Source organism: Dermacentor andersoni, chromosome 1 (assembly GCF_023375885.2).
Source record: "Dermacentor andersoni chromosome 1, qqDerAnde1_hic_scaffold, whole genome shotgun sequence".
NCBI classification, from domain to species: domain Eukaryota; kingdom Metazoa; phylum Arthropoda; class Arachnida; order Ixodida; family Ixodidae; genus Dermacentor; species Dermacentor andersoni.
Window position 1 is genome coordinate 60991803 of NC_092814.1, and position 24565 is coordinate 61016367.

General features: G+C 48.4%; 1 protein-coding gene across 2 annotated transcripts; it reads left to right on the plus strand.

Moving 5' to 3' along the window:
* The first annotated feature begins 15194 nt into the window (after positions 1 to 15194).
* Positions 15195 to 18955, plus strand: LOC126544113 (uncharacterized). Of its 2 annotated transcripts, XM_055078342.2 has the most exons (4): positions 15195 to 16317; positions 16801 to 16900; positions 17609 to 17718; positions 18349 to 18955. In XM_055078342.2, the coding sequence occupies exons 1-4, from the start codon at positions 15385 to 15387 to the stop codon at positions 18811 to 18813; spliced, it is 1608 nt and encodes a 535-aa protein (XP_054934317.1). In that variant the 5' UTR covers positions 15195 to 15384; the 3' UTR covers positions 18814 to 18955. The 2 variants fall into 2 exon arrangements, with proteins under 2 accessions (XP_054934317.1, XP_054934316.1); XM_055078341.2 differs by having other exon boundaries at positions 16801 to 17718.
* The last annotated feature ends 5610 nt before the right edge of the window (positions 18956 to 24565 follow it).

Here is a 24565-nt window from a genome sequence, read left to right on the forward strand (position 1 = left end):
CTGGTGGAGGTGCTTTTCGTCCATGTACAGGACGCCCCCGACAAGCCGTGATCCCAGCCCAGACCACAAACAGAACACCAACGTAGTCCCGGACCACCGAGCAAGCCGCCGTCTTCAACAGCTGCCCCCGGAGCACGGACTTCTACCTGAGAAGACCAAGAAGATTGTGGCCAAGGCAACCGCAATGGCAGCCCCAGCGTCCCCCATCGTGCTGCAGCAGCCCAGGGAACCACCGACGTTCCGCGGTTCCACATTTGAGGACCCGGAAACCTGGCTGGAAACGTATGAGAGGGTCGCTACGTTTAACAGCTGGGCAAGCGACGACAAGCTACGACATGTCTATTTCGCATTGGAGGACGCCGCCAAGACGTGGTTCGAGAATCGAGAAGCCACCTTGACGACGTGGGACCTCTTCCGAAGCGGCTTCCTGCAAACATTTCAAAGCGTCGTGCGCAAAGAGCGAGCCCAAGCTCTACTGGAGACAAGAGCGCAGCTGCCGAATGAGACGATAGCGATTTTCACTGAGGAAATGAGCCGTCTGTTCCGCCACGCCGACCCAGAAATGTCCGAGGAGAAGAAAGTACGTCTACTGATGCGTGGTGTAAAGGAGGAACTTTTCGCCGGTATGGTAAGAAGCCCACCGAAGACCGTCGACGAGTTTCTTCGTGAGGCGACGAGCATCGAGAAGACACTGGAATTGCGGAACCGGCAATTTGACCGACGCACCAAGCCAACAAGCTACTCCGGAATTCAATCACTGGCCACGGACGATTTATGCGAGACCATCAGGGCCATCGTGCGCGAAGAACTGCGCAAGGTCTTGCCATCGTCGCAGCCTCAAGTGGCCTCGATCGCCGACATCGTGAAAGAAGAGGTGCACCGATCGCTAGGAGTTCCTGAGGTGCAACCACAATTACCGCAGCCCCAGCCAGAAGCGATGACTTACGCCGCCGTCGCACGCCGTCAAGCTCCCCCTCCGCGACAACGCCAGGGCCCTGTAACGCCACAATTCCGTCGTCCACCGCCGCCGCCGCCAGCACGCCCACCCGTCGCCCAGCGCACCTACGCGAGGAAGACGGATATTTGGCGCGCCCCCGATCACCGCCCGCTCTGCTACCACTGCGGCGAAGCCGGCCACGTGTACCGCCGATGCCCATACCGCGACCTGGGATTGCGAGGCTTCGCCGTGAACGCACAGCGCCCGAGGGAAGGTGAACGCCCTCGTGACATCGCCGACTACCTCGCCGCTACTCAGTGGAGCCCTCGACGACCGTCCCGTTCGCCGTCACCAGGCCGCTACCTGTCGCCGCAGCACCGACCATACACCGGCCCAGCCCGGGGCCGCTCTGCGAGCCCATATCCGGAAAACTAAAAACAGCAACCGATGGAGGTGCGGTTGCTGTTCGTCGAACTGACGAAGATCCTCCGCCGCCGACGAAAACGACGAAGAAACCATCTCGACGACCTAATGACGACACGCCGCCGTCCCGACGAAGTCAGGAAACCAAGACTACACCGACGAAAGGCGACTTGACGAAGCGACGTTCCAGCTTCAGTTCAACACGACGCAGCCGTGATCCGACGCCACGACCTAACTGCAACGCCAGACAAAGAACCACCGACCTTGACGTGCTTCTCGACGGCCACGCAGTCACTGCCTTAGTCGACACAGGGGCCGATTACTCCGTAATGAGTGGACACATTGCCGCCCAGTTGAAGAAGGTTAAGACTGTATGGGAGGGCCCCCAAATTCGGACCGCTGGAGGGCACCTCATTACGCCGACTGGAATCTGCACGGCAAGAATTACCATTCATGACCGGACTTACCCTGCCACCTTCGTTGTCCTGCAACGGTGTTCACGAGACGTCATTCTCGGCATGGACTTCCTGAACCAACAAGGCGCAATCATCGACCTGAAGTCGCAGTCAATAACGCTGTCGGAAGATCAAGCGATACCATCGGAGAGCCCTTGTAGTCAGCACGCCTTGAGTGTGCTCGAAGATCAAGTGAGCATCCCGCCTCGCTCCAGCATCGTTATTTCGGTCGGCACCGAAGCACCCGCTGACGTAGAAGGCGTCATCGAAGGCGACCAACGTCTACTACTCGACCGTGAAATTTGCGTCGCAAGAGGGATCGCTCGACTACATGGAGGAAACACGAGAGTGTTGCTGACAAACTTCAGCCAGGAGTTCAAGCACATCAACAAGGGCACGACGATCGCATTCATCGAGGAAATTCAGGAAACCAGCGATGCCTTTGTCCTCTCGGATTCTGTTGCATCTACCCCGACGACCGCAGTTCCCGAGCCAGACTTCAACATAAATCCAAGTCTCCCCGTGATTAAGCAGCAACAGCTCAGAAGTCTGCTTCGACGATACAAAGACTGCTTTTCGACGTCATCAAGGATTCGACAAACACCAGTCGCAAAGCATCGCATAATCACCGAAGAGAGCGCTCGACCACTACGCCAGAGCCCTTACCGAGTTTCGACGCGAGAACGCGAAGCTATAAGACAACAAGTCGACGAAATGCTGCGCGACGACATCATCCAGCCGTCGAAAAGCCCGTGGGCGTCTCCAGTTGTTTTAGTGAAGAAAAAGGACGGAACCCTACGTTTCTGCGTCGATTATCGTCGACTGAACAAAATCACGAAGAAAGACGTATACCCCCTCCCACGGATAGACGACGCATTAGATCGGCTCTGCAATGCTAAATACTTCTCATCGATGGACCTCAAGTCTGGCTACTGGCAAATAGAAGTCGACGAAAGGGATCGTGAAAAGACCGCCTTCATCACGCCAGACGGCCTCTATGAATTCAAGGTTATGCCATTTGGACTGTGCTCGGCTCCTGCAACGTTCCAGCGCGTGATGGACACGGTTTTAGCAGGATTGAAGTGGCAGACCTGTCTTGTTTACTTGGATGACGTCGTCGTCTTCGCCGGAAATTTCGACGATCACCTTAAGCGGCTTGCGACAGTATTAGAGGCCATCAAGTCATCAGGGCTCACCCTGAAGCCGGAAAAGTGTCGCTTCGCCTACGATGAGCTTCTATTCCTAGGCCATGTCATCAGCAAATCTGGAGTGCGCCCCGACCCGCAAAAGACAGCTGCCATCGCAAAGTTCCCGCAGCCAATCGACAAGAAGGCAGTGCGCCGATTCCTTGGCATGTGTGCCTACTATAGGCGCTTTGTCAAGGACTTTTCGCGCATCGCGGAGCCGCTAACACATCTAACGAAATCTGATGTCGAGTTCAATTGGGAAACGCCGCAGGCCGACGCATTTCAAGAACTCAAACGACGCATGCAGTCGCCGCCGGTACTTGCACACTTCGACGAGGACGCCGATACTGAAATCCACACTGACGCCAGTAGCCTAGGCCTCGGTGCCGTCCTAGTCCAGAGGAAAGAAGGACTTGAACGGGTGATATCGTATGCTAGCCGGTCGCTGTCAAAAGCAGAAAGCAATTATTCTACGACTGAAAAGGAATGCCTCGCCATCATTTGGGCTACAGCTAAATTCCGCCCTTACCTCTATGGCAGGCCATTCAAAGTCGTCAGCGACCACCACGCGTTGTGTTGGCTAGCTAACTTAAAGGACCCTTCAGGACGGCTGGCGCGGTGGAGCCTCAGACTACAAGAATATGACGTAACGGTAATATACAAGTCCGGAAGAAAACACTCCGACGCCGACTGCTTATCACGCGCCCCAATCGATCCCCCGCCGCAAGACGACGTGGACAACGACGCCTTCCTTGGGATAATAAGCGCGGAAGACTTCACTAAACAGCAACGAGCAGACCCGGAGCTAAAAGGCCTCGTCGAGTATTTGAAAGGGAACACCGACGTTGTCCCTAGGGCATTTAAGCGCGTGTTGTCTTCGTTCACGCTACGAAACAACCTGCTCGTGAAGAAGAACTTCTCACCAGTCCACGCTAGCTACCTTCTTGTGGTGCCGTCAGCGCTCCGTCCAGAAATACTGCACGCCCTACACGACGATCCAACCGCTGGGCACCTCGGATTCTCCCGGACGCTGTCGAGGATACAGGAAAAGTATTACTGGCCGCGTCTGACCGCCGACGTCGCCCGCTACGTCAAGACATGCAGAGACTGTCAACGACGCAAGACACCACCGACAAGGCCAGCAGGATTACTACAGCCGATCGAACCTCCTCGTCGACCATTCCAGCAGATTGGGATGGATTTGTTGGGGCCGTTTCCGATGTCAACATCCAGGAATAAGTGGATCATCGTGGCGACGGACTATCTCACCCGCTTTGCTGAAACCAAAGCTCTACCAAAAGGCAGCGCAGCCGAAGTGGCGAAATTTTTCGTCGAGAACATCCTGCTGCGACATGGTGCCCCAGAAGTCCTCATCACCGACAGAGGAACTGCTTTTACAGCAGAGCTCACCCAAGCCATTCTGCAGTACAGCCAGACGAGCCACAGGAGGACAACTGCCTACCATCCGCAAACGAATGGTCTCACGGAGCGCCTGAACAAGACCCTCGCCGACATGCTAGCAATGTACGTCGACGTCGAGCACAAGACGTGGGACGCGGTCCTGCCGTATGTCACCTTCGCCTACAACACGGCGGTGCAAGAAACAACACAGATCACGCCATTCAAGTTGGTTTACGGCAGGAACCCGACGACGACGCTCGACGCCATGCTGCCGCACGTCACTGACGAGGAGAATCTTGACGTCGCTACCTATCTCCAGCGCGCCGAAGAAGCCCGACAGCTCGCCCGCCTACGGATCAAGACCCAGCAGCGTACCGACAGCCGACACTACAACCTCCGACGACGCTTCGTCGAGTACCAGCCCGGCGACCGTGTTTGGGTATGGACCCCGATACGCCGGCGAGGACTCAGTGAGAAGCTGCTGCGACGCTATTTCGGACCCTACAAGGTGATCCGACGTATTGGCGCACTAGACTATGAGGTCGTGCCAGACGGCATTTCGCACTCGCAGCGGCGCCGCGCACGATCTGAAGTGGTCCACGTGGTGCGCCTTAAGCCATTTTACGGACGCTGATGAACTTCCTTAGTTTGTTGTTTTCTTTGCTACGAGTGCTTTTCTTTGTTACTTTCGTTTGTTAGCAGCATCGGGTCGATGCTGTTTAAGAGGGGGGTAATGACACGTGTACTTATCTTTATCGGGCAACTACGTTTCGCCGCTTAACTGTAATCACACAGCGAGGGACGCGCCTGCATGTATCCGACGTTTCTGGAAAGTTATCGACGCTTCTATCCGCGTGTCTGTTGTCGCCGAACCTTGTGTTATCAGATTTCATCGCGTGACACGAATGGTGTCGAACTTTGTGGAAGACACGCGGGTCCCATCAGTTAATCTGGAACATTCGACGACTGATCTATAAAAGCCGACGCGCTTGACCCGCTAATCAGATTTTCCGACGATCGCCGACTGTGTTCGCCGCTTTCGTTGTGCTAGAAGTGTAGCCTGTTTTGTGGGCACAAGTTCGCCCAATAAAAGTTAGTTTTCTCGTTCACAGTATTGCTACTGTGTTCTTCTACGTCACCACCACGTGACAATATCTTCTAGTCTTTTTCTATCAAACTGACTGGTTGGGGATAGGTAGACGCCAATAAGAGTAAACGAAGAAATAAAGTTCCTTCATTACGCGGCACGTGATGTTGCAAGTATAAGGAAGCGGTGTTTCGCTCGTTTTTGTTGCGGAATGTTGTCATACAAACAAACATCGTTGCTGTTGACCACACGAATGTTTACCGGCGCGCTGACAAAGACGTTGGGAAACATGGGAAACAAATTTTTCAGTTTGTATAGACCCTAATAGACGAGCGGTTGTTTGATCTACGGATCTCGTGACCTGCCCAACACCATTCTTCCTTTTAATCTCAACTAAAGTGTCAGCTCATCAACGTTAGCCATACTTGACTGAAAAGAACGCAACGCTGATCGCAATGCTCGTGGTTGCGAAAAAGCGTTATAATCCTTCGATTAATGCATTCCTTTCTTTTGAATATCAAAGCCCTAGTCATCATCCTTAGCAAGCCAGATAAAACTTCTCTTGGGAGCCGATCTTTGGATATGGCTTCGCCACGCCGCTGAAACAGAAAGCCATTACAGCACATTGAAAGCGTCTGGAATTAAAAGACTAACTGACGGCTTTTATGATTCAGTGCCGAACATTCCAGCTCCTCTGCATCTCCAGCGTGCCCGAACTCTGTCTTATCTCCTCCAGTTTACCTGCACTTCCCCTTACCTCCTCTCCCAGAGTCGCGATGTCCAACTGGCTTAGTCATGGTTAACCTCCCTTTCTTTCTTTTTCTCTCTCTAAAATGTCCATCTTGCTCTCTAATCCATACTGCCATCTTCGCACTTCACGTTATGCCTATCACTTTTCATTCCATTGCTCGCTGCATGGTCCACACCTTGCTTTTCTGTCATGTTTCTCTGTTATTCTAAATGTACTGGAAGAATGCATTCATTATACCAAGGGGAATGCGTAAGTTTCCGTTCGTGCTCTGCATGCTCGTGATGCCGTTCACTGTCTTAAGAGGCTAGCTACTAACCGTGAATTTTTGTTCTCTCGGTAGGCCATTGAACATTATTTATAGTTCGAGCCCGATGACTCAGCTGAGCTTCACTATCAAGTACTGGAAGTCTCTATGAATCTAATTCGGCAAACGAACTCACACGCCTCGATATTCCTGCTTGTGACGGGCCGTCCTCTGAAGCAGGGTCCGAGTCCTACAGTTCCTTCGGCTCCTCGCCATTCAACGGCAACACTCTCTCGCTGCTCACTGACCTGTACAAAACTAACATGTGTGACGTCATGTCCTGACTTAGCCTACAGGTATCGCAATGATGGGTTGACGATGAGTAGCAGAGCCCTATTTTCACGAGTGAACCTTACGTCGCCTGCTAGCTCGTCATCATGCCGGTGCCCCCAGCCTTTGGTGCCCCCAAGGATTTGCAGTCTGGGTGTCTTCGAAAAGCTGTACTTCAACGTAGCCTAGATGGCGCCTGATATTTTAATGATTTGTTCCACTTTTCTGCGGCTGTTAGCCTATAGGTTTTCTTTTTATTAATCGAGTGAATCTACGTATTTTTGATACCCTTCGCCAACGTGGAAAGCGTGGACAGTGCGCTTAACGTCGTCAGCTGTGATAAACATTTGCGAAAGTGTTCGTATGTTTCTTTATTGCGACAGCAGTTGGGAAGCTTCAAACGGGCCTGTTCTGTCCGTCCGCTCGGTTACACAGCGGCGTATGTCGTAGTGCTGTGACATATGCATCATTTAATTAGAGTAGGATGCAGATTTCGTAGGCAACATTTCACTGCGACAGCATGCAGCAAAGAGCACAAAACGGGGTTTTCTCCAATCGTGCGTTCTGCTACATGCTGTGCGCCGTCGGGCCATCCTCGTTGACATCTTGGCCACGCCGTCACGCCGACCCTGTATCGCCCTTTGCCGATGTCATCTCCCTGTCGTCGTTGTCATCGCGTCGTAGCCGTTATCATCCAGCCGTCATCGTTGTCGTCATGATGTCGTCGTTTAATACAACTCTGAGAGTCTGCACAGCATGTTGCAGGGATTGTGCCGAAAGTTGGAGCGTTGCGAGAGTTGGGGCAGCAAATGCTGCCACATTAAATCAGTTGAGAGCCGGGAGATTTGCTGAAATCTGATCATCATCATCATCATCATTTAAGAAGACCAGCCCAAGCTTACTCCGGAAATGCGTCGCGGCCAGGAAATTAGACACGTTGGCCTAAAATATCCTAATGTCGCCACGTTCTATTGCACACAAGCTTCATGTAGTTGAGTGTTGCTGTGCCAGTCGGTTCATAGTGAACATTCCAGACCATAAGATTTTTGTCCACTTAGCGGAATATGAAAATAAATAGGGAAGGGGGCAAGGTAGCGCTCACCTTGTCCTCTTCCCTTTTTATTTTCATTTCGCGCTAAGTGGCCAAAAATCTTATGGTCTCAAATTGTACGCAAGCTTCACAACGTACAAAGTGCTGTTACCAGCACCCTGCTCCCGAACCAAAGCGTTGGTATTGGATGCAGCTTGAGGAACGCAGACTGAGGATCAACAATAAGTGATAGCCTGCTTCGTGCGCCAGCAGACGTACGAAAAATCATGGTACCCTGACGGGAATATGTTTTGTCATGGGCTAGTCCTGAGGCCGATAAAGCAGAGTTGCGGTCTCCTGAACCCGGGACTACGTGCACCCTTCCGAAGCCTTGTTACAATTTTAAAATTTTACTCCTGTATTCCCAATCTGATTGCGCTACCACATGCCTACATGACGGTCTGTGCATCGCGAAGGAAATGTTGAAATTGTTTTCTTACACGTGTTCTTTACGTCCTGTGCTGAAACGTGTTTAGACAAATCGCTTGCGCGCTATTACTTCATTCTAAACGTGTATATCCGGTGAAGATGAAGTGTATTGTTTTTCTGGTCATAGTTTTTTTTATGTTGGTATAGAATCAAGCCCTGACCCCCTTGAGATGTCCCCTTCTGCCAGAACCTGGAATCTCGTTGACTTGCGGAAAAATAACTGTACAGTGTGGCAGACAACCGCTGCAGCCCGAGAAAAGTCTGACGCATCGGAATGCTGGCAACGCTGGTGCGAAGCTCTTGGGCAGTTACGGACATTCTTCGGAACCACTTTGGAATCACGGAGGGTACGCGATGGCTGCAGCCAAGCAGCGGCCAGCTGGAAGTGAGTCAGTCGCTCAGGATGCGGTGCCTTAATCGTGCATTACGTCCTGTGAGTCACGCGCGCACACCTGCGCGCATCGGAGAGGTTAGCAGTCATTTAGAAAGTGGCATTTATACACGCAAGTCAGCTGGTGTATGAGAAAGAAACATTTTTCGTGTTTTCTGCTTCCACTTTCCTGCCCTCATCCCCCTCCTCGCCCTCCGTCTCGCTGGGATTGTTCAGTTAAAGCAGCTTTCTACACACAGAACTGTTCTCGCTTCGCAACCGCTGTACCGATTCAGGAAGACAAGGTCGTGGCGTTTAAGATGGCGAGCGTAAGTGAAATTATGGCGATCAACAGTGCAGCGGTGAATGGGCTGTCAAAAGGGGCGGGGGGGGGGGGGGGGGGGTGGGAGGTGTTAGAAATTTAGGCGGAGAAAGTGAAACGACAAAAATGGTGCTGAACTAGCGACCTAAAGCTTATGAAATAGTTCATGTAGCCTCCGCGGTGGTTTAGCGGCAATGGTGCTGCGCTGCTAAGCACGAGGTCGCTGGATCCAATCCCGGCCGCAGTGACCACATTTCGATGGGGGCGAAGTGCAAAATCACCCGTGTACTGTGCATTGAGGGCCCGTTAAAGATCCCCCTGGTGGTCAAAATTAATCTGGAGTCCCCCACTTCGGCGTGCCTCGTAACCAAATCGGGATTTTGACACGTAAGACCCCAGAATCCAAATAGTTTGTATATATGCATAGCTCTGACACGGACTGCATCCATGACACTTTGTGTGAATGCTATTTATTCGCATGACTGCGTGGCTTGAACGAGAGAAGTATCATCCAGCGCAGGTTGGATTTCTCACACACCTGGGTACAGAAGACGGTCTGCGTATGCTGACTCTCATGTGCATGTTTCCCCACACATCAGACATGTACGCACCGTGATTGCAACCGATATTGCCAAAGCCTAAGATAGCATACAACATGAAATTATCATTCGAAGAATGAAACTGCATGGCTTCTCTTTGTAGGTGACCTGCACTGTAGTACATGCCTTTCTCAAACCTTGTACGTTCTCCACTCGTGTCGATAGCCGGTCAACAGGGCAGCAGGAACCTTCACTTTAGACACAGACGTTCCGCAAATTTTTCAACCTGAGTTTTCAATACTCTGGCATGAATTCCGCAAGACATTCCACGCGTTAACTATCTTGTCTACGCCAACACCGTGACCATTTGCTATACACATAAAGACTGCAAGGCTCAGTAACGCAGCCTGCATGAAGCCTCAACACCCACGCCTGTGGTGCAGGCTTGAAACTTTCTTGAAACTTGTTATTCATAGTAAAACTGGAGCGCGCACGAAGGACGAAGGACACAGGAAGTTAATGAACTGTTTACTATTCTTTGAATAGTTCTGCACATGTTCGTTGCGGCTAGCCGGTGTAAAGCGGGGTGCTTCAGCTAAGTCATGCCAAACCTTAGAAAAAAAAAAAAAACACGTTGGAGTTACAACGATACAACCAACTTACTATTTTTCGCTGTCTACTGGAGCAGCTCAAAGTATTCTTGCTATGAGCTTAGGTAATTACTTACCGATAATTAACACCCCAACCTTTCAAACATTGATTTAAACGCAAAATCTAATGTACAACTTGTAGAGCCTACTGCGAAATACCTAAATAACTTGTTTCCTTAATGATAGCTGCTGTGGTCATAATTCCTCCGGGCTGCAAAGAAAGCGAACGAGATTTTACACAGCCCCGCGTGACAACGCGTTTACGCGCAGCGGCGCTAGTGCCCTCAAACATGCGACCAACGAAGGATCGACGCGGAAGGCAGGCCGAAGGCCACGAATAGGCCGCAAGAAACTTCCGAATGATAGGCGGTGGCTACATCCGTCCTCTCCGATACATTGCCATCCACCGCCAAAACTAGCTCGCCCTTTACGCCAACTGTTACATTTTGCAGAGAAAGGCACGGGGATAATCAACAGGCAGCGGAAAGTAGCGCAAGGAGCAGGTAAATAATTTGGTTGCGCGCAGTTCGGGAGTTGGCCACAACATCCGTCTTTCCTGCGGACATCTACACTAGCCAAACAGGCCTTGAATTTCATTAAATAGCGAGGTGTTCCCTCATTTTCTCCATCCAAACTGGACGAAGTAACTAAAGAAAGCTGTCGTTTCTTTGTGTCACATTGGCACATTCAAATGACCAAGAATGGAAACACGGTATCACATAGGCAGTGCGTAAGTTGTCGGTTCCAGCACATACCCAGTGCCAGACATACCCTGTGGTACATACCCGGTAACCCAAGTTGTCTACTACATCATCAGCAGCAGTTGGCCTATTCGGGTCCATACCCAAGACCCCATGCTTTATGTTCGGCAAGACATCAGCCAACACATGCCTAGGGACCCAAGCTGACTTTCCTCCCAGTTTTTATTCTGCGAGATCGGCCGATATTCATCCATACCGGTTCGGTTCCGGCTCGGATTAAACACGCTCCGATTTCTTTCCGGTTCGGAGAAATAAAAATGTATAATGGTTCACAAACTGGTTCAGCGCTTTCTATTTTATTCTGCTCGATGGCGATATGCTGCGTAGTACTTGTCCGCATGGCACATCCACAAGTTTCATAAAGAGGAAACAAATTTACGTATGAATTACACAGATACGGGAGAATTTTCATGCACATATTAAATACGGAGGTAATTAGTGAGAATCCCAGCGTCACTATAAGGTCTGCGTAGCTTCCACACTCGTTACTCTGACAGCAGCAGAGTCAGTTAATTTTCGTTTTTCTTTTATTCGTTTCTATACTTATTCGAAGAATCACGCGAACTATTGAGCACCCGTTGTCGCCTTATATGCTCGGACCGTTTCGTGCCAATCCAGTAGCCGTTATTATTTTTTGTTTTCGGTCCAGGTTGGGTTCGAGGTCAGGCACGTTCCAAAAATGTCCGTTCGGTCCCGGTTCAGTTCCGGCCAAAATTGCGCTTCGGGTGCGGTTTTCGGTTCGGGTTCGGTTTGACACCTCGATTTAAACCACTTTTGTTTTCAGGCGGAGGCGCGTATAATAGGCAAGTGCTGGGGGCATTGTATCTCCCGCTCCTGCCGGGAAAAAACTGCACTGCCTTCACGCATGGTCACTCACATTTCGAGTAAAGGGACGGGCTATCTCTGCTTGCACCCTATCGCTACGCTCCTCGGATTATCGGGGTGGGGACAGAATTCGAGAATCGATCTCAACGAAAGCAGTCAACCACATTGCGAAGAATTAGCGGCAGAACTGAGTATATAGTGAAATGGGGGAATGAGCGCTTAGCATGAAATATTCGCAAGAAACTTGCTTACGTTATTATATATATATATATATATATATATATATATATATATATATAATTATTCTTTGAAGAATATACCAGCCAAGTGTGATGCTGCGCGTATTTTTAGCTGATGTCGCCGACCGATGGACAAGTGGCAATTACAAACAAAGAGCTGTATATGGCTGAAATTTCATCAGATCTGACTGGAGGTACGACATGACGCACCAGGTGCAGGGGGAACGAGAACCTAGTTATTGAGCAGCTGTCACGTATACTTGTTGGCGCTATCCGCGCGCATGCGCTGCGCGTACCGCGACGATCGTGACACGATACAGAAATGCTGACATTTCAAGGAACAAGGTAACGTGAATTATTGCCAAACTGGTATGACCGCAATGAAAATAAACCATTAGTAATTTGTATTTGTTAAATAATTATTTAGCGATTATTAAGAATTAATTAAATCTCAAGAACTGCCCAATCAACAACATTCCTTTCTTTTAGTGCGACCCTTGATATGCGGTTTTGCGAGTATACCGTTCTTGGCTCGGGGTGAGTGACGTCGGGCGCAAAGTCAGCCGCAGACGGTCGGGAGACAGTTGGCCTCGGCCGGCATCAATCACCACTGGAGAGGAATCGTTTTGGCAGCGGCAGCGCAGCCCCTCTTGGCCGTTGCGCCAACTTCTCGCGTGATACGTATACCACGTTGTGCAGCTGGGGAACACCTGCGGTCTCGCAGTTCGCACCTCGCCTCGCGGCAGCACGCTCATCCCGCCGTGTGGATAGCAGTGCCTTCGAGCGCGTCCCACGGATTAACGCAGTCGGCGACCGCTTTACTCGAGTAGAGACTACCGGGCCAATCCGATCCAAGCTCTTTAACAGGTTGCACACACTCCTCGATACAAGATGCAAGGTGCCTTTTATTTTTCTTGCTTAGATTAAATTATTATTATTATTATTATTATTATTATTATTATTATTATTATTATTATTATTATTATTATTATTATTATTATTATATGAATTGACATCTATTTTCAAGCACCACTGTTGCGGTTCTGACAACCATAGTCTAGCCCTCTCAAATGTATCTCAACTCATGCCTCTAAAATCAGACGTATGAAATCAGATCTTCGGTTCCTCCATAAAATGGTAGGTGACATTATACGTTGTCCAAAGTTACTTGATCATGAGCAATTTTTTTTGTGCCGCAACAAGGCCGCACGTTTTCTGTGCGGCCTTGTTGCGTTAGAGATTGTCCCATGGCTCGACTCCAAGAAAACATGTAATAAATATTCTGCCTGTATTGACCCATTGGAGAGTTCATTCCCTGTGTTTTGTATATATGTAGATAAGCCTGTTGTGGGACAAACTCCCTTTCACTCCCGCTTCCTCGTTTTCTGTATACCTATTTGTTTCTCTATCTCACATTGCTTTTCTACCACATTTGTTTTCTCTGCATATCTTCTCTCGCGTATTGCTTTTTAATTGCACCAGTATGAAGGCTCCAGAGCTGTTCCTAGGTACTATAATTAACATTTGATCGATTGATTCATCGATCGATCGATCAATTGATTGATTGATTGATTGATTGATTGATTGATTGATTGGTCGATTGATTGCACTATCGCAATACTACCTTGGGACTACCAGGCCAAGGACTTTTCAAAAAAAAAAAAAACTTCTCCAAAAGTGCACGCTATTATAACAGTCAACTCGTCAGAATATTCAGGTGTTGATATGGTTACCTATTTAGCGAACAACGCTCCTCCTTGGCGTAAGCGCGCGATTGAACGAAATTACAGTACTAAATTTCTGTTACGATGCTCCAGATGATTACTTGCTTGTTTACCTCAAGCTTTGGCGCTCGATAAGACATATCCTCTTGTTGTTTCTTTTTGTTGTTTTTTTCAGTGCCAAATATAAGACGTCCTGAGCCCACATATTTTTCCAATTGAGCACCTCCTTTGTGACTGTCCCAGCTACAAAGTGCCAAGAACAGTGCTCGTGACCGCGCTCGAAAAAGTGGACAATCGCCCCTTTACAGAGGAAAAAGCTCTAGGACACTGGTCCAGACGGGCTTCGGCACTCAAGGCCTTAAGGGCTTTGCTGAAGGTTTTAAGGACATGCGAATTGTGCGATCGCCTTTGAGTGTTGTATGGCGTACTATCGCGTTCCTGCGTGAATTTTGCGATTTCTCTTTTTTTTCTCCTCTTCTTCTTTCTCCTTTTATTCCCTTTACCCCTTTCCCCAGCACAGGGTAGCCAGCCGGTACTTACACTGGCTAACCTCCCTGTCTTTCCTCCTCTTTGTCTCTCCTCTCTCCTCTCATCACTTTTGCTGTATACACAGAGTTAAATATTTGCTGGATTAATTCAACAAGGAGCAACTGAAATCTTAAGTTGAATATTACAACTATATACAATGCGAATAAAGAAGCAAAACAATCGAGACATGCATTGGCATCGCGGCGCAGTGCCAGAAGCAACCAATGCACAGTGGAACTTTGTTCCTGACCAGCGCGTTCATTCTGCAGCGAAAGGGAACGGTGCGAAACGCCCGCGCATAGAAAACTAAGCAATGTGGACGGCGGCAAACGCTGGATTGCCTTCTTTTTTTTTCTCTGTCCGCGTTCGCTTTTTAGTACAGTAGCAGTGGTGCATATAGCATGGACGGGATGACACTATGCCAGGTGTTTTGCGAAGATTATGTGAACTAATTAAGAAAGTTTGAAGAATTATCTCTTTAACTAATTGTGGCCATATCACACTGTCATTCTGATAGCGCCCAGACTGTTAACATGTGACGCCTACGTCACCCCTTTCCAAGTGTATTTATATCGCTCCCTCTCATGAATAAACGCCTTTCGTTACCGGATCACCGGCTTGCCTACATGGTGGCAGCGGAGCCCAGTTGAGATGTCGACGACACCACCCCCGCCTACGACGCTGCCAGTTCCATCGACTCTACTACCGGCGCCGAAACCCCTGGATACGTCAGACGACGCCTGGCTTGGTTGGAGAACATGGAAGAGTGAGTTCGAACTGTTTGCCACTGCTACTCAATTGACTAAGCAGCCAACCGATGTGCAGGCAGCAACATTTCTCGTGAGCATAGGCGAAGAAGGCAGGAAAGCATTCAGCACTTTCAAGTTTGACGCGGACGCGGACGAGGACAGAAATGACGTCAAAGTTTTGATCAAGAAATTCGAGGACTACTACAAGCCAGCAAACAACTTAACCCTCCACGAATTCCGCTTTGGTTCAAGGGACCAGAAAGAAGGCGAACCATTTAATGACTGGTTGATCGAACTGAAAATTTTAGCCAAGAACTGTGAATTCGGACTTCTAGAAGACCGTATGCTACGCAGCCGTATCGTTCTAGGCGTCCGAGACAAGCGTTTGCAGCAGAAACTGTTAGCGGAAAACCCTTCTTACCAAAAAACGGTAGAAATTTGCCGCATTGAAGAGCAAGGGAAGCAGCACTTCCAAGAGATAAGCGCAGCAACAGGCGGAGCGCAAACTACGATAGTGAACTCGGTTGCGACGGAAAAGAAGCTGTGCAGTAGGTGTGGCTACCAGATGCATCTTGGTGGAAATTGTCCAGCGAGAGGAAAGACTTGCAGGAAGTGCGGTGCACAGAACCATTTTGCCCAGGTTTGCAAATCAGTCGGCGCCACGCATAACGCCAGCCGTCAAGGAAAAGAGCTACGGGAGGTACGGGCCGAGACAGACGATTTTTTTCTTGCGGGGCTAGCGATAAACTCGCTTGAAGTTGATAAATGGACAGCAACAGTTTACATCGAAGGCCGACCTGTCACGTGCAAACTGGACACAGGAGCGAACTGTTGCGTTATCTCCAAAAACGAGCTGGAAAGGTTACCTGCTAAGCCAAAGGAAGCCTGCAAGGTGACTCTAACAGCGTTCTTTGGTCACAGGACTACGGCACAAGCAAAAATCAAGCTTGTGCTTTACGCTAACAACAAAAAATGCGAAGAACAATTTTTCGTCGTCGAGCACGATGTTCCAGTCACGCTCAGCGGGGCAGTCGCGGAACGCCTGGGGTTTATATACCGCATACAGAAAGTCTCCAGTGAAGAACTATATCGCCCAGCCCAACCTTTCGCAGATGTTTTCAGCGGGCTAGGACAACTTAAAGGCGTGGAGTACTCGATGAAGCTGAAACCCGGCAGCGCGGGAACCGTCGTGCCTGCTAGGAGGGTCCCCATCGCCCTGCAAGACAAAGTTCTGGCAGAACTGCAGCGCATGGAGCAGCAGGGCGTCATTACAAAGGTAAATGAACCAACCGAATGGTCTAGCCACATGGTGACTGTGGTGAAAAAAGAGAAAGTGCGTATTTGCCTCGATCCAACCGCCCTGAACAAACAGTTGCTTCGAGAAAATTACCCCATGCCCACTTTAGAAGATATAGTTCCGCGGCTGTCCGGGGCAAGATTTTTTTCTACGCTTGATGCAGCATCGGGATTTTGGCAGATTAAGCTAACGGAAGAAAGTTCAAAAATCTGCACTATGAGTACGCCATACGGGCGCTATCGCTTTCTGCGAATGCCCTTTGGAATATCGTCAGCCCCAGAAATTTTTCAAGCTGCAATGCATCGCTTGTTAGACGGTCTACCCGGTGTCGCAGTTGTAATGGATGATATACTAGTCTGGGGCAAGACAAAGGATGAGCATGACTGCAACCTGACACTCGTACTGACGCGCTGCCGTGAGCACAATCTGCGACTCAACCTCAAAAAATGCACCTTCCTGCAGGCGGAGGTTCGCTACTTGGGACACATCCTCACTACGCAAGGCCTGCGCATCGACCCGGAGCGTGTTCAGGACATTCTGGAAATACCCGAGCCTAAGACCAGTAAGCAACTGCAAATTTTTCTCGGCACAATGAACTATGTACAGCGTTTCATTCCCAACATGTCTGTCTTGACGGAACCGCTAAGAGAACTACTGAGAAAAGATAACGCATGGGTCTGGACAGAAAAACAACAGGCCAGTTTTGAAGCACTGCGCCAGGCACTGATAACAGCGCCGATTCTTTCCTACTTCGACCCGAAGAAGGCAGTCACGCTTTCTGTCGATGCTAGCCAGTCGGGCGTAGGGGCTGTTTTGATGCAAGACGGCCATCCCGTAGCCTTCTCGTCCAGATCTCTAACAGAGGCACAACAGCGTTATGCGCAGATTGAAAAAGAAACGCTTGCGATAGTACATGGGTGCACGAAGTTCCATGATTATATTTTCGGCCAAGCAGACGTGATCGTCGAAACGGATCACCGGCCTTTGATACCGATCTTCACCAAGCCCCTGCATCAGTGCCCACTTCGTTTGCAGCGAATGCGCCTCAGCTTGCAGCGTTACGCAATAACTTTGCAATACAAACCGGGTAAAGAGCTATTCCTAGCGGACGCGTTATCGCGGTTTCCTAATAAGAGGGCACTGGAAGAAGAAACAGAGCAGTTTCAAGTGAATGTGCTTGACTATGTTTCAGCGTCGGAACACCGCTTGAAAACCTTGCGGGATGCGACAAACGAGGATCCGGCACTTATCATCATCCGTGAATACGCAGAGACGGCGTGGCCGGAGCACAAGCATGGTGTCCCAGAGCCGGGAAGGCCATACTGGACCTACAGGGAAGAAGTTCACGCACAAGATGGGCTTGTCTTCCGAAGCAACAAGGTAATTATACCGAAATCGAAACGGGCAGAGATCATGCAGCTTCTCCACGCAGCGCATGCTGGAGCAGATAAGATGAAAGCGAGGGCCAGCAGTGTAATGTTTTGGCCAAATATGTCCGCAGATATTAAACAGTTTTGCAAGACCTGCAAGGTATGCGAAATGCACCAGCCACGAAACCAGAAAATGCCCCTTTTGAGCCATGATGTTCCGACCCTGCCATGGGAGTCCGTAGGCGTTGATCTGTTTCACTATGGCGGTCGGGAGTTCGCCGTCATGGTTGACTTCTATTCTTTTTTCTTCGAAGTCCGAGAACTTCGCCACACCACGTCTAATGCGCTCAAGACTTGGTGTGCACAAGTTTTTTCGGTGCATGGGCTGCCACAGAAGCTGTATAGTGACAATGGGCCCCCCTTCAGTAGCTCAGATTTCAAAGATTTTTTGAGAAAACTAGACGTTGTGCATGTCACGTCAAGTCCATATCACCCGCGTTCTAATGGCATGGCGGAAAGAGCTGTTCAGGAGGCCAAAAAGCTGCTCAAAAAGTGCTCTTTTCGCACCCCAGATTTTGAAATTGCTCTGCTTGAGTGGCGTAATACCCCCAGGGACCCAGTTCTGAAGTCTCCTGTGCAGAGGCTCATGGGGCGGCAGACCCGGACCCTCCTGCCGGTACCAACAATTCACCTGGAGCCAGAGGCCATACCCAGCAAGGAGGTCCACGACCGTCTCCAGACGATCCGGCGCCGGCAAAAGATCCACTACGACCGCAGCGCCAGGAACCTTTCCCCGCTGACGCCGGGACAACGCGTAACGACGTACGACACTCTCCAGAGAACCTGGGCTCCAGCTATTGTTCTAAGGCCAGCCGAAACGCCAAGATCTACGATTGTGAAGACCGAAGACGGTCATGAAATCCGTCGCACAAGAGAACACCTGCGGGAGGCAGCACCTCAACCGGAGCCAGAATCAACCTCGCAGGGGCCTTCAGAAGACGACCTCCAGCCTGGACAACAGCAGTTACGCAGGAGCACAAGATTGCGTCGGGAACCCTGTCGATACCCGTTGCCAGATGAAACTTCTAGACCTTATCATCATTAAAGGGGAGATGTGGCCATATCACACTGTCATTCTGATAGCGCCCAGACTGTTAACATGTGACGCCTACGTCACCCCTTTCCAAGTGTATTTATATCGCTCCCTCTCATGAATAAACGCCTTTCGTTACCGGATCACCGGCTTGCCTACACTAATCACTTGAGGTTACACATTGCAATTTACGAATTGAAGGTAGTGGGTCCCCTCCGCACGTTACTTGGAGCAAATTCTGAATCTAGCACCAGTCTTCATTTATTTATTTATTTGACGATATTGAAAGTGTTGGCAACTTTTGTCACCAGCTTTCCCACAGCATTTGATTGCCAAAGGAATGGACACGACTGATACGAGCAAAAAATAAATAAATAAGTAAAGTACACAAACCATACACACATAATGCCGAGCATTCAGCGTCGACACACTACAATCTGTGACCAATGTAGTGGACACGACGAGCCACCGGACAGTACGACGTGCACATAAACGGACCGTCAAACGACGAACCAATTGAAGAAAAAGATCAACTACACAAACAAGGAGAATCAATCAGAAATGTTGGCAAGAGTTGGGAGTTTTACACAATTAAGATATGGTGAACTAAGGACAAGCCATGTGTACCGGAGAAAACATAAAAATGAACAAATGAACAGCAAATGAAAACCGGAATATATAAAAAAACTGAAAATAAATTGAGATAGATGTCAAGAATCAGGGGCCGAAATCGCAAATATTTTCATTAGTAAGTTTTGTTTGCGATTGGCTGCAGCCGCCTTCGCTAACAAATTCAACATCTCCATTAGCTAACATTTGCTCTAACTGTAACAGTTTTTTCGTTTCGGGCTTCACTCTCCGTTAAGAAACGTATGAAAGCTTTCAGAGCTGTAGTTTGCACTTGCGGATCAACCCGTGTTTCAAGCACTTTTCTTCCTACAACCGAACGATCATCAAGACTCTTCAGTGGCGCTCTAAAAGCCGTGCTTTGTGGTTCATGAAGAGGATAATTGATAAGAACACACAGGCACACGTACATACTTAAGAACACACATAAGAGCACACATGAGAAACACAAAGGCAAACTTATTTGTTCGAGTTATATAGACAACAAATACTCCTACACCCCATTATATTTTCAGGCGAGAACGCACTGGTTTCACTGGCCAACGTTTTTGAGTTCCTGAATGAAAGTGGCCTTTGAAAATACTTTCAGTTAATTCAACTGTGATCACTTGTATTAATTAATGGATTAACTTATATCTTCTCTTGTGGCTAAACCTGATAGCCTTCGTATCTTTTGCACCGTAGAACAAACAAAGCAAATTATGAGAATATGACGGACGTTGTCCTCTGAATGTGCGCATTCACAGGATTCGGCAGCAGCAGCAGCAGTTGCGCTCCAGCAGGCATGTCTGAGCACACTTGTTACTATTCAAGGTTGGTTGGTTGGTTGGATCCTGCAGCCATCGTTTGACCGGTGCCCGGTCTGTGGTGTTAGGCATCACAGTGCCGTTGGGATCACCTCTCGTCTACGCTGCCTGGCCGTTCACGTAGTTCACGTGCATCGGCTCACCTGTGAAACGCCTGCGTGACTTGCTTGCGTGCATTACCTGCGTAGTACCAGATCTGCGCACATCACCGGTGCAGTCGGCGTGAACGCGTCCTTGGCGTCTTTATCACGGAGGCAAAAGCGACGTGGCTTCATTCAGCAAAAAAAAAAAAAAAAGGGGGTTTTACGTGCCAAAACCACTTTCTGATTATGAGGCACGCCGTAGGGGAGGACTCCGGAAATTTTGACCACCCAGGGTTCTTTAACGTGCACCTAAATCTAAGTACACGGGTGTTTTCGCATTTCGGCCCCATCGAAACGCGGCCGCCGTGGCCGGGATTCGATTCCGCGACCTCGTACTCAGCAGCCTAACACGATAGCCACTGAGCAACCACGGCGGGTCTTCATCCAGCAGCAACAGATGCGTTCCACCTAACACGTCTGAGTACTCTAGTTACTATTTCAGGTTATAGCGTGTATACATTTAGCCCTTCTGTTCTCTTTTGCTGTGACTGCTGCGGCCGAAGGTACTGCCGAAAAATGTTTTAAAAGTGTTTTATTTGTCCTGCCGTCGTACGCAGGACTCGTAAATAGAGTTGAGCAGCTAGAAAGCTTGGTCGATGGAACAAATAGTAAAAAAAAAAAAAAAACGTGTTGAGAAATGTTGAGACAGAATTGGCTCTGCTGGTACAGTCGTCGACGAGTTAAAAGCAGAAGTTGAGACCCTCTCCTGGAATGTACAGCTGCTCACTTCTTTAGTGGAAGGCCTTAGGGCAGGAAATACTTGTTAACTTAAGTCTGTAAATGAACTATTGATGAAGCCAGTCGGAGAGCTGGAGCAGTATTCTAGGCAGAATTGCCGAGCTCGAGGGGATTCCTTGCAACCAGGGTGAGGATTGTGGGGCAATAGTGAAACCTCCGGGGGCACAGATAAACTGCCCCTTTTTCGACACTGACATTGAGGCCGTGTACCACGTGCTGACTAAAGCAGGCCCGAACGACAAAAAACATCCTTGCTGGATTCTATTCTCGTGCTGAGAAGCAGGAATTCGTCAGTAAGGCACGAAAGGCCCTCGTGGGCACCAAGGACCTTGGATTTTCTGGTTTACAGAATTTCTATATTTACGTTAACGGCCATCTAACTCGCGAAAACAAGAAGCTCTTTGCTAAATATCTGTCGATCAAAGAGGAAAGCGCCTGGCAGCATCTGTGGACAGACAACTAACTGCCAGATCAAAGCCAGAAAAACAAACGCGAGCCGTGTCTACCGTATAAATTTGGAGGCTGATTTCTGTCTTCCGTTTATCAGTCTATCTTTCGTTATATACCAACTACTTATAAATACCTGAGCCTGCTTCCACCATGAATTCTGACTACCCAACATCTGAAAAGCTTTCTCTCTGAAGATTGTGTGTCGGCTATCGGCTATACATTTCAATGTGCGCGGTATATATACATAAAAAAAAAAAAAAAAAAACACGCCATGACGAAATCTATGCTCTGCTGACGTCAATAGGCCATCCCTTCTCATTCATCTGCATGTCAGAAGCATGGATTTCTCCTGACGACAATAATTTGTTGTATTTTCTTTCATACGCTTCCAAAAATTGTTTTCGTTTTTCAAGCAATCACGGTGGAGCCGCAATACATTAATCTCATCTGCAGTGTCCTACAAACGGAGAACCGGTCTTAATCTTTCTTGCAAAAAGTGTGAATGACTATGGGTAGAAATACAGTCACCAGTGCCACCAAGCACAAAGATAATTATTATTGGCTGCATCTATCGCTCCCCGTCATCGTCAGTACTAGAGTCTTGCAACGAATTAGACACACTACTTAGCACATTGGCTCTGGAACAGAAAATCGTTGCCATCATGGGGAACATCAACGCCAACATATTAGACGATAGCACTGACTGCTTTTTCGCCTAGGGTTAGGAACCCCTCATAACCCTTCCAACAAGATACATTCCTCGTAATTCATACAGATACCCTCATTGACCATATATTATCGAACATTGTCTCACACGATGATTGCGGCGTCCTTCAAGTTCCCATAACTGACCACTACCCTATTTTCTTTCGGCTTCCGGGCAGCTCCGTTAGAGAAAACCAAACTTTTCACAAGGAATTAACTGATAGAAAACATTTTCTTGACTGCATCAGCAACATAGATTGGTCACTTGTTATTTCACATACGGATGCTAACATGGCTTATACAAAATTCTTTCTCTGTCATAAAATACTGTCTACAAGCGTTATCTTCCACTGTAAAATTTAGGACAGTATACCCCGCCCAGCACAATTCTAGGCTGACTAATGCTCTTTTAAGCTGCACACGAAAACAAGAAAACTTATATAAAGAAGTAAAAAAAAAAAACACCCGTTCAGTGCTAAAGTTAAGTCTAGGTACTCCACGAACTGTAATACTCTCAATAAATTTTTGAGAGAAGCCACACGACAGTACTTTGAAAACAATATCCATCAAGCCAGTAATAATACGAAGGAGCAATGGAAAATACTAAACTCTTTCTTGACCAGGAACACGCATGACACAATACATGAATTGTAATCTGAGGGCCAGCCTACAACGTGTCTCGTTGCGTCGTCCTCAATTTAAGTAGAACCCTTTTCGTAAGCCTCCAGGTTTCTGCCCCGTAGGTGAATACTGGTAAGACACAGCTATTATACACTTTTCTCTTGAGGTATAATGGCAACCTGCTGTTCATGATCTGAGAATGCCTGCCAAACGCACCCCAGCCCATTCTTATTCTTCTGATTATTTCGGTCTCATGATCCGAATCCGCCGTCACTACCTGCCCTAAGTAGATGTATTCCCTTACCACTTCCAGTGCCTCGATACCTATTGTAAATTGCTGTTCTCTTCCGAGACTGTTAAACATTACTTTAGTTTTCTGCAGATGAATGTTTAGATCCATCCTTCTGCTTTGCCTATCCAGGTAAGTTAGCATGCATTGCAATTGGTACCCTGAGGTACTAAGCAAGACAATATCAGCGAATCGCAAGTTACTAAGGTATTCTTCATTAACTCTTATCCCCAATTCTTCCCTATCCAGGTCGCTGAATATCTCCTGTAAACACGCTGTGAATAGTATTGGAGAGATCGTATCTCCCTGCCTGACGCCTTTCTTTATTAGGATTTTATTGCTTTCTTTATCGAGGACTACGGGGGCTGTGGAGCCGCTATAGATATCTTTCAGTATTTTTACATACGGCTCGTCTACACCATGATTCCGTAATGCCTCCATGACTGCTGATGTTTCGACAGAATCAGACACTTTCTCGTAATCAATGAAAGCTATATATAAGGGTTGGTTATATTCCGCACATTTCTCTATCACCTGATTGATAGTGTGAATATGGTCTATTGTTGAGTAGCCTTTACGGAATCGTGCCTGCTCCTTTGGTTGACAGAAGTCTAAGGTATTCCTGATTCTATTTGCGATTACCTTAGTAAATACTTTGTAGGCAACGGACAGTAAGCTGATCGGTCTATAATTTTTCAAACCTTTGGCGTCCTCTTTCTTATGGATTATGATTATGTTAGCGTTCTTCCAAGATTCCGGTATGCTCGAGGTCATGAGGCATTGCGTATACAGGGTGGCCAGTTTCTCTAGAACAATCTGCCCACCATCCTTCAACAAATCTGCTGTTACCTGATCCTCCCCAGCTGCCTTCCCCCTTTGCGTAGCTCCCAAGGCTTTCTTTACTTCTTCCGGCGTTACCTGTGGTATTTCGAATTCCTCTAGACTATTCTCTCTTCCATTATCGTCGTGGGTGCCGCTGGTATTGTATAAATCTCTATAGAACTCCTCAGCCACTTGAACTATATCATCCATATTAGTAATGATATTGCCGGCTTTGTCTCTTAACGCATACATCTGATTCTTGCCAATTCCTAGTTTCTTCTTCACATGCTTTTAGGCTTCCTCCGTTCCTGAGAGCATGTTCAATTCTGTCCATATTATACTTCCTTATGTCAGCTGTCTTACGCTTGTTAATTAACTTTCCCCTGCTATTCCTAGTACCTATACCATATTCCCCTACTACCTTGTCTCCAGCCTGCTTCTTGCCTACCTTGGCATTGAAGTCGCCCATCAGTATAGTGTATTTTGTTTTCAATCTACCCATCACCGATTCCACGTCTTCATAGAAGCTTTCGACTTCCTGGTCATCATGACTGGATGTAGGG

Excerpts from the sequence above, each read along its gene's own strand:
- LOC126544113 (XM_055078341.2), top strand. The coding sequence starts at position 15,385 with ATGCTACGCAGCCGTATCGTTCTAGGCGTCCGAGACAAGCGTTTGCAG. Across the intron at positions 16,318-16,800 it reads AGCAGGGCGTCATTACAAAG|GCGGAGGTTCGCTACTTGGG; the intron begins GTAAATGAACCA and ends ACCTTCCTGCAG. Across the intron at positions 17,719-18,348 it reads TTGTCTTCCGAAGCAACAAG|AGGCTCATGGGGCGGCAGAC; the intron begins GTAATTATACCG and ends TCTCCTGTGCAG.